This window comes from Centruroides sculpturatus, unplaced genomic scaffold (assembly GCF_000671375.1).
Source record: "Centruroides sculpturatus isolate CEXI.00-Female unplaced genomic scaffold, Cexi_2.0 scaffold5, whole genome shotgun sequence".
In the NCBI taxonomy this organism is placed as follows: domain Eukaryota; kingdom Metazoa; phylum Arthropoda; class Arachnida; order Scorpiones; family Buthidae; genus Centruroides; species Centruroides sculpturatus.
In genome coordinates, this window is record NW_019384397.1 from 1780727 (window position 1) to 1799527 (window position 18801).

The 18801-nt window shown below is 27.8% G+C and overlaps 1 protein-coding gene across 10 annotated transcripts in view; it reads right to left on the reverse strand.

Moving 5' to 3' along the window:
• LOC111618480 (rho-related BTB domain-containing protein 1-like) overlaps positions 1–18801 on the reverse strand; it is a 153950-nt gene that overhangs the window by 13786 nt on the left and 121363 nt on the right. For all 10 annotated transcript variants that reach the window (XM_023360031.1, XM_023360022.1, XM_023360028.1 and 7 more), the window contains 2 exons: positions 14331–14424; positions 1186–1306 (listed from right to left, as the gene is read on the reverse strand). In XM_023360031.1, coding sequence (XP_023215799.1) covers positions 1186–1306; positions 14331–14424 — 215 coding nt within the window. The remainder of the gene's footprint in view (positions 1–1185; positions 1307–14330; positions 14425–18801) is intronic.

Genomic DNA, 18801 nt, shown 5'->3' on the forward strand with positions numbered 1-18801 from the left:
CTTTATACGAATTTCACGTTGTAGGAATCTTTAACTACATGAGCCAATCACAGGCTCGACAGTGTGCAGTTTATGGACTACGACTGTTTGAAAGGTTTTCTTCCATTAAATTAATCGATTCTAGACTAATTTGACTCATTTCCAAAACACGTATAATTTTTTGGGAATAAGCCGTATAAACTATGTTATAAACAAAAAATTGTAGGATTACTTAACGAGTGTGCACCGTTCAACGACACTATTGTTTAAGCTTGTTTTCATCACGGAGCAGCGCACCAAACGGCGGGCACATTTTCTGATAAATTATTTTTCTGCGAAAAATTCGTTGAACTTTGGAGACATCATTAATAGAAATAATTTTTATGGCCATTGAATAAGAAATGTTTTTTTCACAAGAATTGTATAAAATTACAGTACTGTATTAGACTTACAGTACCTAATTTATATACTGTACAGACGATAGTAAACTCAACTTACCCGCCTAAACTCTTCATAGCGTGTAAGTAGTTTGGCTGCTTGTCCACTATTGGTCCAGATTCGACCAATCCTGTCGCGACACGAGTCGCTATGACGTTTTACTGCATTTTATGAGTCTTTTAGCGTCTTTATACAAATACAGTTGCAATTTTTTCGCTGCAATATATGAATCCGCATTATATAAACCCGCATTATAGGGGGTCTACTGTATACTATGAGTATTTTTTACTGTTTGTATAGCATTATACCCTTTATGAAACTTAAGAAGCATACATAATATGCCTGATAAGCATTTTATCTACAGACATTTTTATTTGATTTTACGCAAACAAAATGTGAGGTAAAGTTTTAAAATATGCTTTTAAACAAAGAACACAATATCACATTAGCAGTAATGTGTTAAATTTCAAACAACTGTCATAATTAAACTACATATCTGTATTAAAAATCATCCTCAGCACAAAAATATCGAATTTATCAACACCTTATTTGCAGAGAAAAACATATGTGTTAAATAAAGATAGTTGTTAAAGTGGCATTAATTAAAACATTATTATCTAAAATGTTCAATAAGAGAAAAAAAATTAAACATTCAACTTTATAAAAAATTAAATTTTGAAATTTATTTTAATATCTATAATGCTAATGCTAGCATTAAATACATTAATTTTACATTACATGAAAATACCAAATTAATATTTTTAATACCTGAAAACAACGATTGTTCTAAGCAAAACAATCGTAAATGTGTCTGAGCTTTCAATAGGAACTTTTTTTGTAACTCCACATTCAGAAATTCTTCCCTTCGCTGTAGATTAGTTAAAAAGGTCTGAAAAATTGTTATAAAAAACATATTACAAAAAACAACTTTCTAACCAGTAATAATTTTATATTAAATTTATTCTTTTGTTAAATTACATTAATTATTAAGTAATATTTATATTAACTTGTTAATTAGAGAATAATTCATATGCTGTATTAAATAGTAAAATAACACTACAGAGATCTAAGAAAAATTTAAAAGTGTTTATTGTTTTTATACTTAATATTTAATTAATTTGTTTCATAAGAATTCTATGAGATACTGAATGTAATATATAAACTATATTTTACAAATTTTTGAAGTCTGAAATGAACTGAACTAGTGTCACATATAAAACAATTTTAAAAATAAGAAAAACCAATTTAAATTTAAAAATATAAATAAATAAATAAATTTAAACTTACATAATACACCCATAATCCAGCAGTAAAGTTCAATATTTACACTGTAGAACGAACATTTTTTGTGGTCTTATGTTCGTTCTACAGTGTAAATATTGAATTGAAATCTTGAATAAATTGAAACCAAAGGAATTAAAATTAAGTGACAAAATAAATGCTTGTATTTTATATTAAAATCATAATTTCTATATGTAGTCTCAACTTAACCTACCACAATGGAATCTATAAGCACCTTCTCGTTAATGGTGATGATGTCAATATTATATCACTCTATCAGTTTTCATGGGAATTAATGTTAATGACTTTTACAATCACATCTGCATGACATTCTGTAGTTTCTAAAACCAATTTATCAATGAAACAACAGAACATCATGCACATGCAGTTGAAAAACCTTTAACACAAAATCTGCATGGAAACTGGCAGAATGATATAATAGAAACACCATCACCATGAATGAGAAGGCAACCTACCACAACAGAGTTGATGGATAAGTTGAGACCAAGTACAGGTTGGCTGAAAAGAATTAAATACTTATAGTTTAAGAACAATTTCTCGAGAATGAAAATACTTGTAATAAACACACACAACAAAACCAATACCGGTACCAGCAACTACGTAATTAACAAATAATAAATATTTCTTTAAGTGAGATAAATCAATATTATCTATCACATTTAATGGTTCATTCTTCCTTCTTTGAATACAAAGGTGTCACTTACCTACAGAGTAGGGGTGAACAGTACCTATGGGTAGCCTTCTATAGGGAACCTGATGTGAATTAGTAGTCAGAAAGCATGAGAATGCCATATTGCCTAAATTTTATGAAGATATAGCATTGTACATCAGATGCATTGACTGAATTCTCATTGTGTGGAAGCAAATACCTAACCTTGACTCAGTGCTTAGGTACTTCAATGATAACACTTTTTGCCTAACGTTGCAGGTTGACCAAGACAGCCATAAAGCTATACATTTTTTGGACATTAACATCAGATTGGAACACGGTCAACTTTCCACCTTTGTTTACTGTAAGGAGTCATATTCACCTCTATCCATACCATACAACTTGCATGATCTTCATCATTACAAAGTTTCCATTTTTCAATCTCTTGTAAAGAGGGCCCCACACACATTGTTCGGAGGAGAGTAAAAAAGAAAAGGAATTGTCATGGATTACATTGTTGGAAATACAACATGAATACCCTTCCTCTCTGGTTAAATCTCTTGTGAAACAATATCTACATGCTGAGAACAAAACCATACCACAGGAAGAACAAATAAAAGTTATTACATATAATAGAACACTTTCTAAAATCTACAGAAAAATCACCAGGACCACTAAGGTGCACTTAGCATATCGACACACTCCAACAATTTTTTCACTCATTAGAAATGATATAAACATTATACATGATTTTTACTCTCCCGGTATTTATGCAGTACTTGTGTCCTATAACCGAATCAACCACACATTATTATATGAGCCATTCACAGGCCAAATTGATTAACTCCATTTATAAATCCTTAATACAATTGTTATTATTTTCAAATTTTTTGCATAACTAATTTTATATATCGTTATATTAAAACATAGCTTTAATATATTGATATATAATAATACATTCTGCAATGTTTATTTAAATTTAAAGTTTAAAAGGAATTTTAAAAAATAATTTATATTCTCAATTTTTATACTTTTTGTTTTGTGGAGTTAATCAATTTGGCAAGTAAGCAACTCATATATCGATGTGACAGTGAAGGGTCTTGGGGTTAGGATGAAGAAGCATGAATACTCTATAACAGGGGTGTCTAAACTTTTTAGCCTAAGGGCCACACTGACTCCGCCACTAAGTCCCAAGGGCCAAGATCTAGCTAGCTCAAAATACCAACATACTGTAGTTTTGAATTATGTGCAAATTTTCGTTTTGGAACTAGCTGATGAGTGAGATATCTATGGTGCAGGACGTGGGGGTTGACTGATCTCCATTCACAATTTCAGTTGGTATTTATGGGCAAGTGTCAAGGACATTTCATTTCAGCAGAGATAGCCAATGCGCATGCTTTGCATTATGTATTGTTATGACTACTTACGACCATGCTACATGTATAGTAGTGACATCTTGTGGAGGATGCATGGTACAAATACAGGAGACAACCAAGAGTTGGACAGTTCCAAAGTTTGAATTTGGAGCAACAAGTTTGATCTGAAAAGTGAAATATAGTGCAACTAGTGTGTTTTGTGACTATAGTTTTTTAGTGAAAATACAGTGCATTTAATTGTGAGTGTTTAATTTAATTAAAAGTGTCTTAAAGATAAATCCAGTGTATTTTGTTTACTCAGAACTCCTGCTCTAAATAGTATTAATTGACATTATTTTGATTTGAAGTTACATCACTTTTCCATATTTATACAAATCTACACAAAAGAAACAAAAGATAGATAGTGAATGCAGAACATTTAAAAAGCAATAAGGATATCAATATTTTATGATTGAGTCAAGTAATAAGGCAATGTGTATAATTTGCAATGAAACAATATCAGTCCTCAAAGAATACAATATAAAACGTCATTACGAGACTAAACATTCTCAAAATTACTTCAAATTTACAGGAAGCCTACAGTTAGAAAAATATGAATCTTTGAAACATGGGTTGAAATCTCAGCAATTGTTGTGTAAGAAAGTAAATGCTGAACAAGAAGCAGCAACTCGTGCTAGTTTCTGCGTGGTCCATTCAATAGCGAAACATGGAAAACCATTTAATGACAGCAAATTAATTAAGGATTGCATGATTGCAACAACAAAAGAAATGTGTCCAGAAAAAAATAACTTATTTACATCAGTTTGTCAGCAAACACTGTGGCTTGAAGAGTAGATGATATTGCAGAAAATATATTAACTCAATTGTCTGACAAAAATTGACACTTAATATGACACCTTATAATAATCATTATTATTTTCAAATTTTTCGCATAACTAATTTTATATATCATGATATTAAAGCTATGTGGTTCTCTTAGGCCTGGATGAGTCAACAGATGTTTCAGATATTGCTCAAGTGTTAGTTTTTATTCAAGGGATAGATAAAAATTATGAAGTGTATGAAGAGAGTCTTGACATTTATAACATTCATGACCACTAGAGAAGATATTTTTAAAGGAGTTAAACAATTTTCAATGGAAAAACTTGACATGTAATGCTACTGATGGTGGCAAAAATGTGTGGAAAAAATAAAGGTGTTGTTGCTCTTGTATCATAGACGGTAGAAAATGACAATGGTTCAAAATCACTAATCGTACATTGCATCATTTATCAACAGTCTTTGTGCAGAAAATGCTTGGCTATGTCAGAAGTTTTAAAGCCAGTCATGTCAGCTGTTAATTATATCAGATCATATGTGCTCAATCATTAATTCCGCAAGTTTAATGAAAGGATTGGAGAAAATGACTTACCATATTATGCAGTACGCAGGGCTTAGCTGCAAAAAAGTTCTAATGTGATTTTTTGAGCTGCAAGCAATAATCAAAATTTTCTTGAATAAAAGGAATCATCCACTGGCTGAGTTACAAAACAATGAGTGGTTATGGAAGTTATCATTTTATACAGATTTAACTAAACATATGAATGACCTTAATTTAAAATTACAAGGAGAAAACCAGCTTTTGCCTGATTTATACACTCATATTAAGTTCTTTCAACAAAAAATTGTTTTATTTCAATCTCAATTGAACAAAAAATGTTTCACGCATTTTAATACATGCCAAATATTCAGTCAGCAAACTGAGACTCTAATTCCAGTAAATTTCACAATTGAAGCTTTGGGTGCTTTAAAAATAAATTTTGAGTCTTGTTTTTCAGATTTCGATGCAATTGCAAACAATATCACGATTTTTCAAAATCCTTTTAACACTGATATAGAAACCCTTGCCCCAGAACTTCAAATGGAAATGATTGATTTGCAGTGTAATGATATTTTTAAAAAAAAATATTTAAAGTCATCATTGCTAGAATTTTATAAGTGTCTTCCACTCAGTTTGATCAGTTGCAAAAATTTGCTCGTGGCTTTTTTTTCCACTTTTAGCACTACTTATCTGTGTGAAAAAATTCTCCAAAATGAAATATACAAAAAGTATTTACAGATCCAAATTAACTGACGAGTAGGTTGCTGTTGATAATTTCCATTAGTAAACTTAATCCACAACCGGCAAACAATTATCAGTGGAAAGTTACAGCTACATAAATCTCATTAATCATAATTATAATGTTTAATTTCATTATGTGAATTACCTATGTATGTCACTTATTGTGTTTCTTAATTGGTTGTTAAATAAAAACATCTAATTATTATTTTATATGATTTACTTATATTGTAAATTTTACAATGTAATCAAAATAAACTATGGAGGGCTGGATACAGGGTTTGTCTGGTACACTAACGCAGGCCAGATTGGTTATTCTCGTGGGCCGGTGTTGGTCCGCGGGCAATAGTTTGGAGACCCCTGCTCTGTAAGAAAGAAGATTTCAACTATGGCATTAGCAACTTATGCTCAAAATGAGAACATACATGTTGAGCTTCAGGACATAAAATTGTTACACAGGGTTTCTGATAGAGCACAACTTAAATACCTGAAGTCAATTGAAATCTATAGAGCATTTACGGATGGAGTGGGTATTAATCTCAAAGAAACAGACACACTGTCTACTGCATGGCATGCCATCTTTGAACTCTTGTAAAGGCTCTCTTGTATACTCCTGATTAGACTCATTCAATTTCACATTGATCAAAATTTAAATTAAATCTGTTATTTGTGTCAAAATAATTATTAGGAAATTAATTTGTCATTACGACATTTATATTAATCTACGTATGTAATGTTTATGGGAAACAATTTAAACACGTTTTATAAATTATTCTTTAATACTTTTGAATAATATATAATACAGTGGAACCTCGGTATACAACCTTAACCCATTCCTGATGTTTGGACTTATACCGAATAGGACGTATACCAAACCAACCTTTCCCATAAGAAGTAATGTAAAAATAATTAATCTGTTCTCACGTAAAAAAAAATGGCTGGCTTTAAACACCTTGCTTTCCTGGCTAGTTCCTGCTTAATTTTTCATGAGATCAGCATGTATCCTTTTAGCTTTCTCACAAATAATTGCTTCTGATAGGATGTCGCCAGCACACTGTTTTTCAGTTATCCAAGCAAAAGCAATTTCTCAACATGATCTAATGTCTTCGATCTCTGTTTAGAAATTGATTTAACTCTTTTTGCAAAGTTAGCAGATTTAATAATGTCTTTATTTTTCACAATTGTCAATATCTTCATTCTCAGAATACAGTATGCAATAGTTAAATCTTGAACACACATGCCACCTTCATATTTCTCAACAATCTCTTTTTTCAGTTCCTTTGTGATTCTAGTCATTATTTTAGTTTTCTGTTGCTTTTCATTTGTCTTTTTGCAATTCATGATTAATAAAAATAATAACATTTTACTTACAAATTAAAATCAGAAAAAATTTAACAAAGTTATAAACTGTGGCACCGTGAATATCTAGTCTGGTCTAGTACACTGATAGTGCTACTTGTTCATAGATGGCGGCGCGTATAATTGAATTAAATAGTATACTGAACAAAAGTCATATACCGAGCAAAATTTGTTTCGTCCAAACAGGACGTATTCTAAAGCAGATGTATACTAAGATACCACTGTATATATATATATTTTTTTTTGTTCGAAATATAATTTTAAAATGTATAGTAATATATATAATTTTAAACTATAGGCATGAACTGTTCCATTGACAATTTTAATATGAACATGTAAATTCTTCATATAACACATTCAAATTTTAATTTAGCCATTTTGTTCTGTGTTTTTTGCCTGATGATGTCTATTTTAAATGGACAAAAACATTAGTAAATATTTCTTTATTTATTAATTACATAGTTGCTGGTATTGGTTTTGTTGTGTGGGTTTATACTATTCCAGTTTTGGAGAGTTATTATACTTGTAATATTTCAATGTTTTGGATGGAAACAATTATTCTTGTTAAGTATTCCTCTTAAACATTTTTTCAAAAATTTAAGAAAATATAATAAACCAAAAAGAATTATTCATAACAGTTCTTTCAAAAAGTTGACATTGAAAATCATTTATTATTTGTATTTATAAATTTAAAAAGGTAAAAAATTTTTATGTAATTAATAAAAATAATACACATGAATTTCACATTTTTTTTTTATATCTAAATCTCTCCTAACTTTCAAAATATCTAAATATCAGCATTCAAATAATATGCATACATATTAGTAGTGTATTGCTATCAAGCAATCATTATTATTGATTGCATTGACTTATTTATCTTTTTTAGTTTCAAAATTTTAAGATACAAACTTTCATTTTTGCAAAGATTATAATTCACTTCATTTTTATTATACTCAATCAACCATAAAATATATATATCTTAAGTTGTTCTTGTAATTTTTAATTTTAACTAATTATATAATAATTGATAATTCAAAATCTCTTGATACAAATGGTAACCTTTTTATACTTTTTACTTTGCATCTAAAGCATAATACTTTCTCTATGCACACAATTACATCAGAATGTAATATCCCTCTATTCATGCATGTGTTCTATCACATTGGCTGACTTATTCCTGACAATAATTACAGCAGCTAATTTAAAAACTTTTTAAAATTATTTATTTAAAAATAAAATTTAAAAACTTTTTATTCCTTTAATTTTAATTTATGCAAACTTTCTCTGTCCCACTATAAACAGTTTTGTAAATAATGACTGCTTTTGTACAAATGAAACAAAGGTTAAGAGCATTTTTCTTCATTTTTGTAAAAAATTCATAATTTAGGTAACTGTTTTATGGAATAATTTAAAACCTTATATAAAGTTTTTAATTGTATGAATGACAATATAGAATTTTTAAAAAAATTTAAATAAAGTATCAACTATAAAGTTTTTCTTTATGAAATGTGTGATTTTTATAATTGGTATATGGATTTATTTTAAATATGAGGGCTAATTCATAAATAATATTTCAATTTCTATAAAGTAAATTTGGGAAGAGGTAAAATAATATAGCCAGTTTAAAAAAAAAGAAGTAAAAATTGGGTTCAGAATATGTCTGGTCATGAACTAGGTTTGGGGAATTAAAGCAGTTCCAGAGACAATTATGGTAGAAAATTAATATGACAATAGTTGCAAAATGTTATAATAAAATGGAGTAGCATCTAAGCTAAACCTATAAACATTAATTGGGAAAATACATCAAAATGGGGATCTTGTGTTTTAAGTTAAAAGTGAAATTGGAACAATGTTTACTTTGTTTCTGAACAGTTCAGTCATTTTTTTACATCACTGTTTACTTACATAGAAGTTATAAACTTGACTTGTCCCTATTGCTAGCACATAAGTGTGGTAGAACTGTGGTTTCAATTTTTATAAAAAAAACCAAAAAATAAAATCCAATTTTATTTCTAAACTCTTTTCTACACTATTTAATGGATGAAATTTCATATTGGCTTGAATTAAAATGAAATATTCATTCATTCCCCTACATGGAAAATTTGCAAATTATGAGGGCTGTTTTTTCAATCTCTGATAGTCCATAAAACAAAGACAAGTGTAAATAACAAAATGAATTTATTACCATAAGTTAGGTACAAACATGGTTACTTTTCGACATAATCACAGTGAAGATTGAAGCATTTCTCCATGTCGAAAAGTAACCATGTTTGTACCTAACTTATGGTAATAAATTCATTTTGTTATTTACACTTGTCTTTGTTTTATGGACCATCGGAGGTTGAAAAAAAAACAGCCTACATAATAATCTGCATTTAAAAATTTTTTCTGAATTGTCTCAATTAAATAACCTAATAAAGTTATCATTGTTTTATAAACATATTTTTCATATTTTGTTGTTAATATTTTTTATTTTATAATAAATTTTAAATCATAAAAATACAGTCATTATTTTATTTTATTCTTTTTGAATAAATAATAATAATAATAATAAACTCTTTTAGAGTTTTGACTATCTTTTGCAAAAATTGGTGAATTAAATAATTTTCATAAAAAATTGCAAGATTGTCATAGTCATAAATTTTGCATTTTTGGAAAAGTCCATTAATTAACTTCCTGCACTAAAAATAGATAATTCATTGGATTCAATTTTACTTCCACTAATCAACATATTACATCAAGTTTATAATTGTATATCTTATCCTATAATAATGACACATGCTTAAATTAAAAATTTTTAAACTAAAAAACACTAAGTTAATTTATCATTTTAGTACTATAAAGCAAATTATAGGATAAACCAATTTAATCTGAATTCTCCAAACTATGTAGTAATAATTATTAATTCATTCATAAAATGTTTTATTTTGTGTGCTAATGTGCAATAATTTTTTAGGAAATTTTTGGCACTGAAAATATTCTGCAATCCTTAAAAATAATAAAAATCATTTATTATTTTTTCACTTTTCACACAATTGCTATATTTTTTCATTCTATGCATGACAAAACTTTAAATCATTTCTAAACTTTAAGCAGACTAAACTTCATAATTCAACAAAAAGCACTGATCTTTCAAAAACAACTTCAATTATGATATAAAGCTAAAATCAGCAATATTTGCCAAATATAATCAGTTATTTTGGTAACCACTAAAAAGGGGTTTATAGACAGATAAACAAATTTGTTATGTTCTTCTAATCCAACATTCACCAAAGGTCAAGAACTACTCAGAAAACAATTTTAATTCACAGAGCTTTTATTTATATGCATTTCAGATAAGAATTTTCACTGAAATCTCTATAGTGAATGTTGGATTAGAAGAACATAACAAATTTGTTTATTTGTCTATAAACCCCTTTTTAGTGGTTACCAAAATAATTGATTATATTTGGCAAATATTGCTGATTTTAGCTTTATATCATAATTGAAGTTGTTTTTGAAAGATCAGTGCTTTTTGTTGAATTATGAAGTTTAGTCTGCTTAAAGTTTAGAAATGATTTAAAGTTTTGTCATGCATAGAATGAAAAAATATAGCAATTGTGTGAAAAGTGAAAAAATAATAAATGATTTTTATTATTTTTAAGGATTGCAGAATATTTTCAGTGCCAAAAATTTCCTAAAAAATTATTGCACATTAGCACACAAAATAAAACATTTTATGAATGAATTAATAATTATTACTACATAGTTTGGAGAATTCAGATTAAATTGGTTTATCCTATAATTTGCTTTATAGTACTAAAATGATAAATTAACTTAGTGTTTTTTAGTTTAAAAATTTTTAATTTAAGCATGTGTCATTATTATAGGATAAGATATACAATTATAAACTTGATGTAATATGTTGATTAGTGGAAGTAAAATTGAATCCAATGAATTATCTATTTTTAGTGCAGGAAGTTAATTAATGGACTTTTCCAAAAATGCAAAATTTATGACTATGACAATCTTGCAATTTTTTATGAAAATTATTTAATTCACCAATTTTTGCAAAAGATAGTCAAAACTCTAAAAGAGTTTATTATTATTATTATTATTTATTCAAAAAGAATAAAATAAAATAATGACTGTATTTTTATGATTTAAAATTTATTATAAAATAAAAAATATTAACAACAAAATATGAAAAATATGTTTATAAAACAATGATAACTTTATTAGGTTATTTAATTGAGACAATTCAGAAAAAATTTTTAAATGCAGATTATTATGTAGGCTGTTTTTTTTTCAACCTCCGATGGTCCATAAAACAAAGACAAGTGTAAATAACAAAATGAATTTATTACCATAAGTTAGGTACAAACATGGTTACTTTTCGACATAATCACAGTGAAGATTGAAGCATTTCTCCATGTCGAAAAGTAACCATGTTTGTACCTAACTTATGGTAATAAATTCATTTTGTTATTTACACTTGTCTTTGTTTTATGGACCATCGGAGGTTGAAAAAAAAACAGCCTACATAATAATCTGCATTTAAAAATTTTTTCTGAATTGTCTCAATTAAATAACCTAATAAAGTTATCATTGTTTTATAAACATATTTTTCATATTTTGTTGTTAATATTTTTTATTTTATAATAAATTTTAAATCATAAAAATACAGTCATTATTTTATTTTATTCTTTTTGAATAAATAATAATAATAATAATAAACTCTTTTAGAGTTTTGACTATCTTTTGCAAAAATTGGTGAATTAAATAATTTTCATAAAAAATTGCAAGATTGTCATAGTCATAAATTTTGCATTTTTGGAAAAGTCCATTAATTAACTTCCTGCACTAAAAATAGATAATTCATTGGATTCAATTTTACTTCCACTAATCAACATATTACATCAAGTTTATAATTGTATATCTTATCCTATAATAATGACACATGCTTAAATTAAAAATTTTTAAACTAAAAAACACTAAGTTAATTTATCATTTTAGTACTATAAAGCAAATTATAGGATAAACCAATTTAATCTGAATTCTCCAAACTATGTAGTAATAATTATTAATTCATTCATAAAATGTTTTATTTTGTGTGCTAATGTGCAATAATTTTTTAGGAAATTTTTGGCACTGAAAATATTCTGCAATCCTTAAAAATAATAAAAATCATTTATTATTTTTTCACTTTTCACACAATTGCTATATTTTTTCATTCTATGCATGACAAAACTTTAAATCATTTCTAAACTTTAAGCAGACTAAACTTCATAATTCAACAAAAAGCACTGATCTTTCAAAAACAACTTCAATTATGATATAAAGCTAAAATCAGCAATATTTGCCAAATATAATCAATTATTTTGGTAACCACTAAAAAGGGGTTTATAGACAAATAAACAAATTTGTTATGTTCTTCTAATCCAACATTCACTATAGAGATTTCAGTGAAAATTCTTATCTGAAATGCATATAAATAAAAGCTCTGTGAATTAAAATTGTTTTCTGAGTAGTTCTTGACCTTTGGTGAATGTTGGATTAGAAGAACATAACAAATTTGTTTATCTGTCTATAAACCCCTTTTTAGTGGTTACCAAAATAACTTCAATTTTGGAAACAATCAGAAATCTGACAGTGTCAGATCTGGATTGTAGGAAAGATGCAGATATGAAATAGTATTGGCAGCAAGGAAATAACAAAGACATTTAGGAATCTAAAGTTATATAGGTTGTTCTGCACATACCTTAGTTCACAAAATTAAAGGGAGTGTTGAAAGAACAATTTTTTTCATTGGATATCAAAGTTCAAGTTGTTACAGTAGATCCCCCTATAAAACCGTTTCCTATAGTTATGATTCCTATAAAAATTGTGGCAGTATCCGTAAACAACGGTAAAAATAACTCCTATAATACGTAAAACGTCATCGGGCAGCCGAACTACTTTCCCGCCGTCCGTAGCGCCACGCTACGGACGTTTAGGCGGATAAATTGAGTTTAGTATCGTCTGTTCATATAATTATATATAAATTAGGTACTGTACATATAATTATATATTAATTATATATAAATTAGGTACTGTACATATAATTATATATTAACTTAATTTATTGTAACTTTATTATAATTATATATATACTTTCCGCCGTCCAGCGCCACGCTACAGAGAGTTTAGGCGAGTAAGTTGAGTTTACTATCGTCTGTACAGTATGTAAATTAGGTACCGTAAGTCTAATACAGTACTGTAATTTTATACATTTCTTGTGAAAGAAACATTTCTTATTTAACGGCCATAAAAATTATTTATATTAAGGATGTCTCCAAAGGTCAACGAAGTTTTCGCAGAAAAATAATATCAGAAATCGCGGCCGCGGTTTGATGCGCTGTTCCGCGACGAAACCAAGCTTTAGCAACGGGCGTAGTCGAACGGTACACACTCGGTAAGCAATCCTACAATTTTTTGTTTATAACGTAGTTTATACGGATTATTTTCAAAAAAATATACGTATTTTGGAAATGTTGAGTCGAATTAGTCTAGAATCGATTAATTTTATGAAAGAAAACCTTTCAAACAGCCGTAGTCCGTAAACTATGATTCCTACAAAATTGATTCATAAAGAACGGAACGTATCTACCGTCTTATAGGGGGATCTACTGTATTTGGAAATGGATCAAAGAAAATCAAAAAAGTTTTTTCAAGCATGGAATACAAAAGTGGATTGAATGTTTGGAAATATGTATTACTCTAAATGTATGTTAAAAATGAGTATGTATAATTAAAATAAATGTTTTAATTATACATATGGTAATAAATGGGTATGTGTAATTTTTTGAAACTAGAATAATATGATCATACTACTCTAGTTTTCTCAAAATAATTTTATAAAATAAGCACTTATTTATCAATCAAAGTTTGTATTTATTCACTTGTAGAAATAACCTTTACAGTAAAGCCTGTACAAAATAGAATCTGAATAAAACAGAAACCTGCCTAAGCAGGAAAAATTCTTCAGAACAGACCAATTTTCTGTTAAGAAAATTGTTCAAAATAGAAACCTGCCAAACTGGAAAAAATATTTGGTACCATGCAATTCTGGTTTATGCAAGTTTTACTGTATATAGAAAATTTTACTTACTTGTAATTCTGGTATATCCATGTATTCTGCAGCTACCATCAATTCAGGCAAATTTACTAAAGACTTTGTATCTAAGATACCTGTGTATAGATATCTATAAAAATAAAAAAAACTATTTTTAAAATAATTTCTGATGGATTTGATTGATAAATTGAATTAATATTAATTTCTTTTCTTTTGCATAGATTAAAACAACATATTTATTAAATTCTGCAATATTTTTCACTTCTGTAAGGAAAACATGATTAATTAATTTTAGAATATTAAACTTATATTTATTATCATCATATCAGTAATACTTATTTCTTAAGCAAATTAATTCTATGTAAGTAAACAGATGGATTAAAACAGCATCCTAATTAATTAAGTATAGATGAATAATGTAAAGATGAAAATTTATATTATTTCTTGATTTTAATTAGCTTAATTTTATGAATAATGAAAAACATATGTTACAAATGATTTATGCTCTTATATCCCACAGTTACTGATGTAGCATTCAAATTAAAGCTTAACAAGTAAGGAATATAAACAGTTTCTTAGGAACTGATATATTATTAATTATAATTTCAAACTGCATATACTTTTATCAAGTTAACCATAGGCCAACTTAAACACAAGGAATAACTGGGCATTAATTGTCACCTCTATTATTACTACTGTGCCATTTATATTCTAAAGCTATTTCTAGAACACAGTTATCATGTGCAATCTACACACAGTATGGTTTTTTTGTGTAAGTTATGTTTTATGTAATAATGTATAATTAATTTTATAAAAATTTTTGACGTTGACTTATTCCGAAACTGTGTCTTCTTTTAATTATTCTTTATTTCACAACTGCATGCATAGGTAGACACTGGGCATCTTTAACATCACTCTTTATTCAGGAATATCTTACACACCAATACATGTTTTGGGCATACACCCCTCTTCTGCCAGCTTTATCTTTAAGACATTTAGTAAAGAGGTGCTAACTAATACACTGGTAAAGGCTACGTGCAAGTGCTGTTCAGTATACTGTCAGGAAATTTTAACTGTAAATATATGTATTTTAAAAAAGGATGTGTATTAGTTAGCACCTCTTTGCTAAATGTCTTAAAGAAAAGGCTGACGGAAGAGGGGCGTATGCCCAAAACATGTATTGATGTGTGTGATATTCTGAAGAGTGATGTTAAAGATGCCCAGTGTCTACCTATGCACCCATTTGTGAAGTAAAGAAGATTTTTGTCATGTTCTTTTTTTATAGCAGAAGAGGACTGTGTTGAAATGCATCTGTTGTATAAAATTGGTAGAATGATTGAAATAAAAAGTCTGAAATGAAATTTCTCAGAGTTTTAACTGTTATATGATTAATTTGATGAAAGTATAAGTAATTTTAAGTTCCAATTAAGGTAAAGAATAATAATATACTGAAAATTTGGAAAGATTTTAAAGTTGACAACTTTAATTCTAACTTTTATGATTAAATAATTTAGAATGTAAATATGATTTACAAACCAAATTCAAACATGTTAGTGACAAAATTTGTGCAATGAAATGCTCAAGTCTCAAACAAGATCTCAAAATAAGTTTAGTGACTAGCTTAGAAAATAGCTTTAGGAATTCAAAAATTTTGGTCAATAGAAAGTCCAAAACCATCATTTGAGTTAAAATCTTTAATTCTATTATAAGAGAATAAACACATAAGAGAATAATACAAATAGTTTCTTGATTTTCAATCAACTGAATGAATTTTTTTTCATCTAATATAAAATGGCTAGTTCTAAAGTCACTAGCATACTTCACCATAAAAATCTAGCACAAAAAACACAAATATTTTTCTGCTAATGAATAAACATTTTTTTTTTTTTAACACTTTCAACGTATTTGTTTACGAAAATAATTGAATTTGATTAATTTATATAATAATATATGTTTATTATAAAACTGTTAAATTTCATTCCTTGAATAATATGGTAGCATTATCAATATGTAATAATGAAATTTTAGAACATCATAGTTTTCTTGGAAAATATCTAATTTTAGAGTTGTATATTTTCACAAATATTATAATTTATATAAACATTTTAAGAAAATACTTTGATATAACAAATAATAATAATTTATGCAATCTTTATAATATTAAACTAGCAGACTTTTCAATTTATTTTTTAATTTAGAAAAATAAGAATATTTTGTATTAATTAAATACAGTGGGTGATCGGTTAATGAACATAATCAGTTCCAATACTTTGTTTGCTATCCGAATTGTTCATTAACCGATTATCGATTTACCATAGGTTTCTATGGGAATTTGATTAATTCATTCTGGAGACCCCAAAAAAATAAATATATACTTTCTTACTACATTTATTCATGTGTAATAATAAAAATACATATATACACGGTCTTGCATTTTTATTAGTCATGCTTTTTTCCATTTGTGAGGGTTAAAGAATCTGTCCAATGTCGATTGCTTTTCTATCTTCTTCATGATTTTTCAGAAGTAATTAATAGCAGTGTAATTGTAGAGATCCCTAGGCCTATTAACCTCAATCTGGTTTGGATGCCATTTTAAGACCATTGTTCTGACATCCTCCCACTTCTTCAAAAGATCTTTAATAGCAGATATCGGCATAAATCTGCATTTTCAGAAGAAAACGTAAAAGAATTGTTTCTGTCAGAAATATAAAAGGCTGGAATTACAAGGGAGAGTTTCAAAGTTTGGGGGAATACTATCTGATCAGTATATACTGGGTAGAACGTTGATGTCAACGTCTCACGTGCTCCGAAAAGTTTTGAATTGTTGCCTGAAGAGAAAGGAAGACCAATCAGTATTCGTTATTTTACATTGCTTCTTCTTGTGTTTGTTCAGTGAAGTGTTCGTTGTCTGATTCATAAAAATCATTCGTGAAAGTGTTCGTTATCCAATTTGTTCATTAGCTGATCACCCACTGTATTGTTACAAAAAATTTTATATCATCTGACAAACTATTCATGTAAATAAAAATAAGGGTTTATTTCTTCATCTTCCAATATAAAAGTTAGTTCAATAAAAATAGCACAAGAGTTATTTTACTCAATATGTTTGGGTAAATGTTTATATGTAGCACCAATTTGGTTATTAACAAAATCTAACTTCAGTTCTTGTGAAGTATGTTTAAGTTCAATCAATCAGCTCAGACTATGCAACTAGACTAGAATCTGGTAAATATTCATTGAAAATTCATGTTTTTAAAAATTAAATTAATTAATATTATTCAAAATTTTATTTGTAGTATTTTGTAAAATATTCAATCATTAGAATATCAACTTCTGCAAAAGTTCTATTCAGAACAATATCTTTACAATAGGCTTACCCGTGGATCAACTCACTGTCTAATGTTGTTATAAAAGATATTTTAATCTTAATCCTTTAATCCTAATTTAATTCTTGCAAATAGTGGGAATTATCAGGATTATTGGTCTCAAACTCTGATTGTTTATATCTAATCAGTTAGACCACAAGAGGTAAATATTGGATTGTTCGGAAAGTAATTTCGTTTTTTCCGTGGGGAAAAAAAAACAATATTTATATAATAAATAAATATTTTATTGAATTATATATCGACCATTTTGGTCAAATACCTGTTGTCATCATTTCTGGTAGTAGCATGATTTAACATTCATAAAAGTTTTGATCGTTGCTTACAAAAAACCGATCCAAATGATTTTTGACATTGTCATTTCAAGTAAGTGTCTTACAGTTAAAAAAATTTTGTATAGATTGAAACAAGTAATAATCTGAGTGTGTTCGATCTGGCACATATGGTTGGTGTGATAGCACATCCTATCTAAGTTATAACAGTTTCTGACGAGTTATCAAACTTGTGTGAAATTTGACATTATCGTGGTAAAACACTATACCTGTTTTGTTGATCAATTCTGGCTGCCTTTTCTGTTTGATGATATTATTCAACTTGTTTACTCAATGGCAGTACACTTTCAAATCAATTGTTAAATTTGTCTGGTAAAAGCTCCAAAAAAAAATTTCCTTAAAATCCCACCAAAGAGAGCATCTCTCTTTAAAAACATGTGGAACCCATATATTAAGCTTTGAAACAAAACCAATTTGTTTCAAATAATCATAAACAGTTCAATTTGACAAATTTAATCTCTTAGTAATTTCACGTGTTGTTATTCAGCAGTTTGCTTCAATCAGTACCTTTATTTTGTTTTCATTGGCTTCAACTGGCCATCCAGAACATAGTGCATCTTCAATATTGAAATTGCCAGAACAAAATTTTGTAAACCAGTTTTGGCACTGTCATTCTTTTAATACATTTTCTCCATACACGTCACACAATTTTCTTGCTTGAACAGCATTCTTACCTTTTCGGTAATAAAAGAGCAAACTATGCTGAAAATGCTGCTTTCGATCTTCCATATTTGAAGGGACACAAAAAAATAAACAATTGCACAGAATCAAACAAAATTTTTTTACAAATAA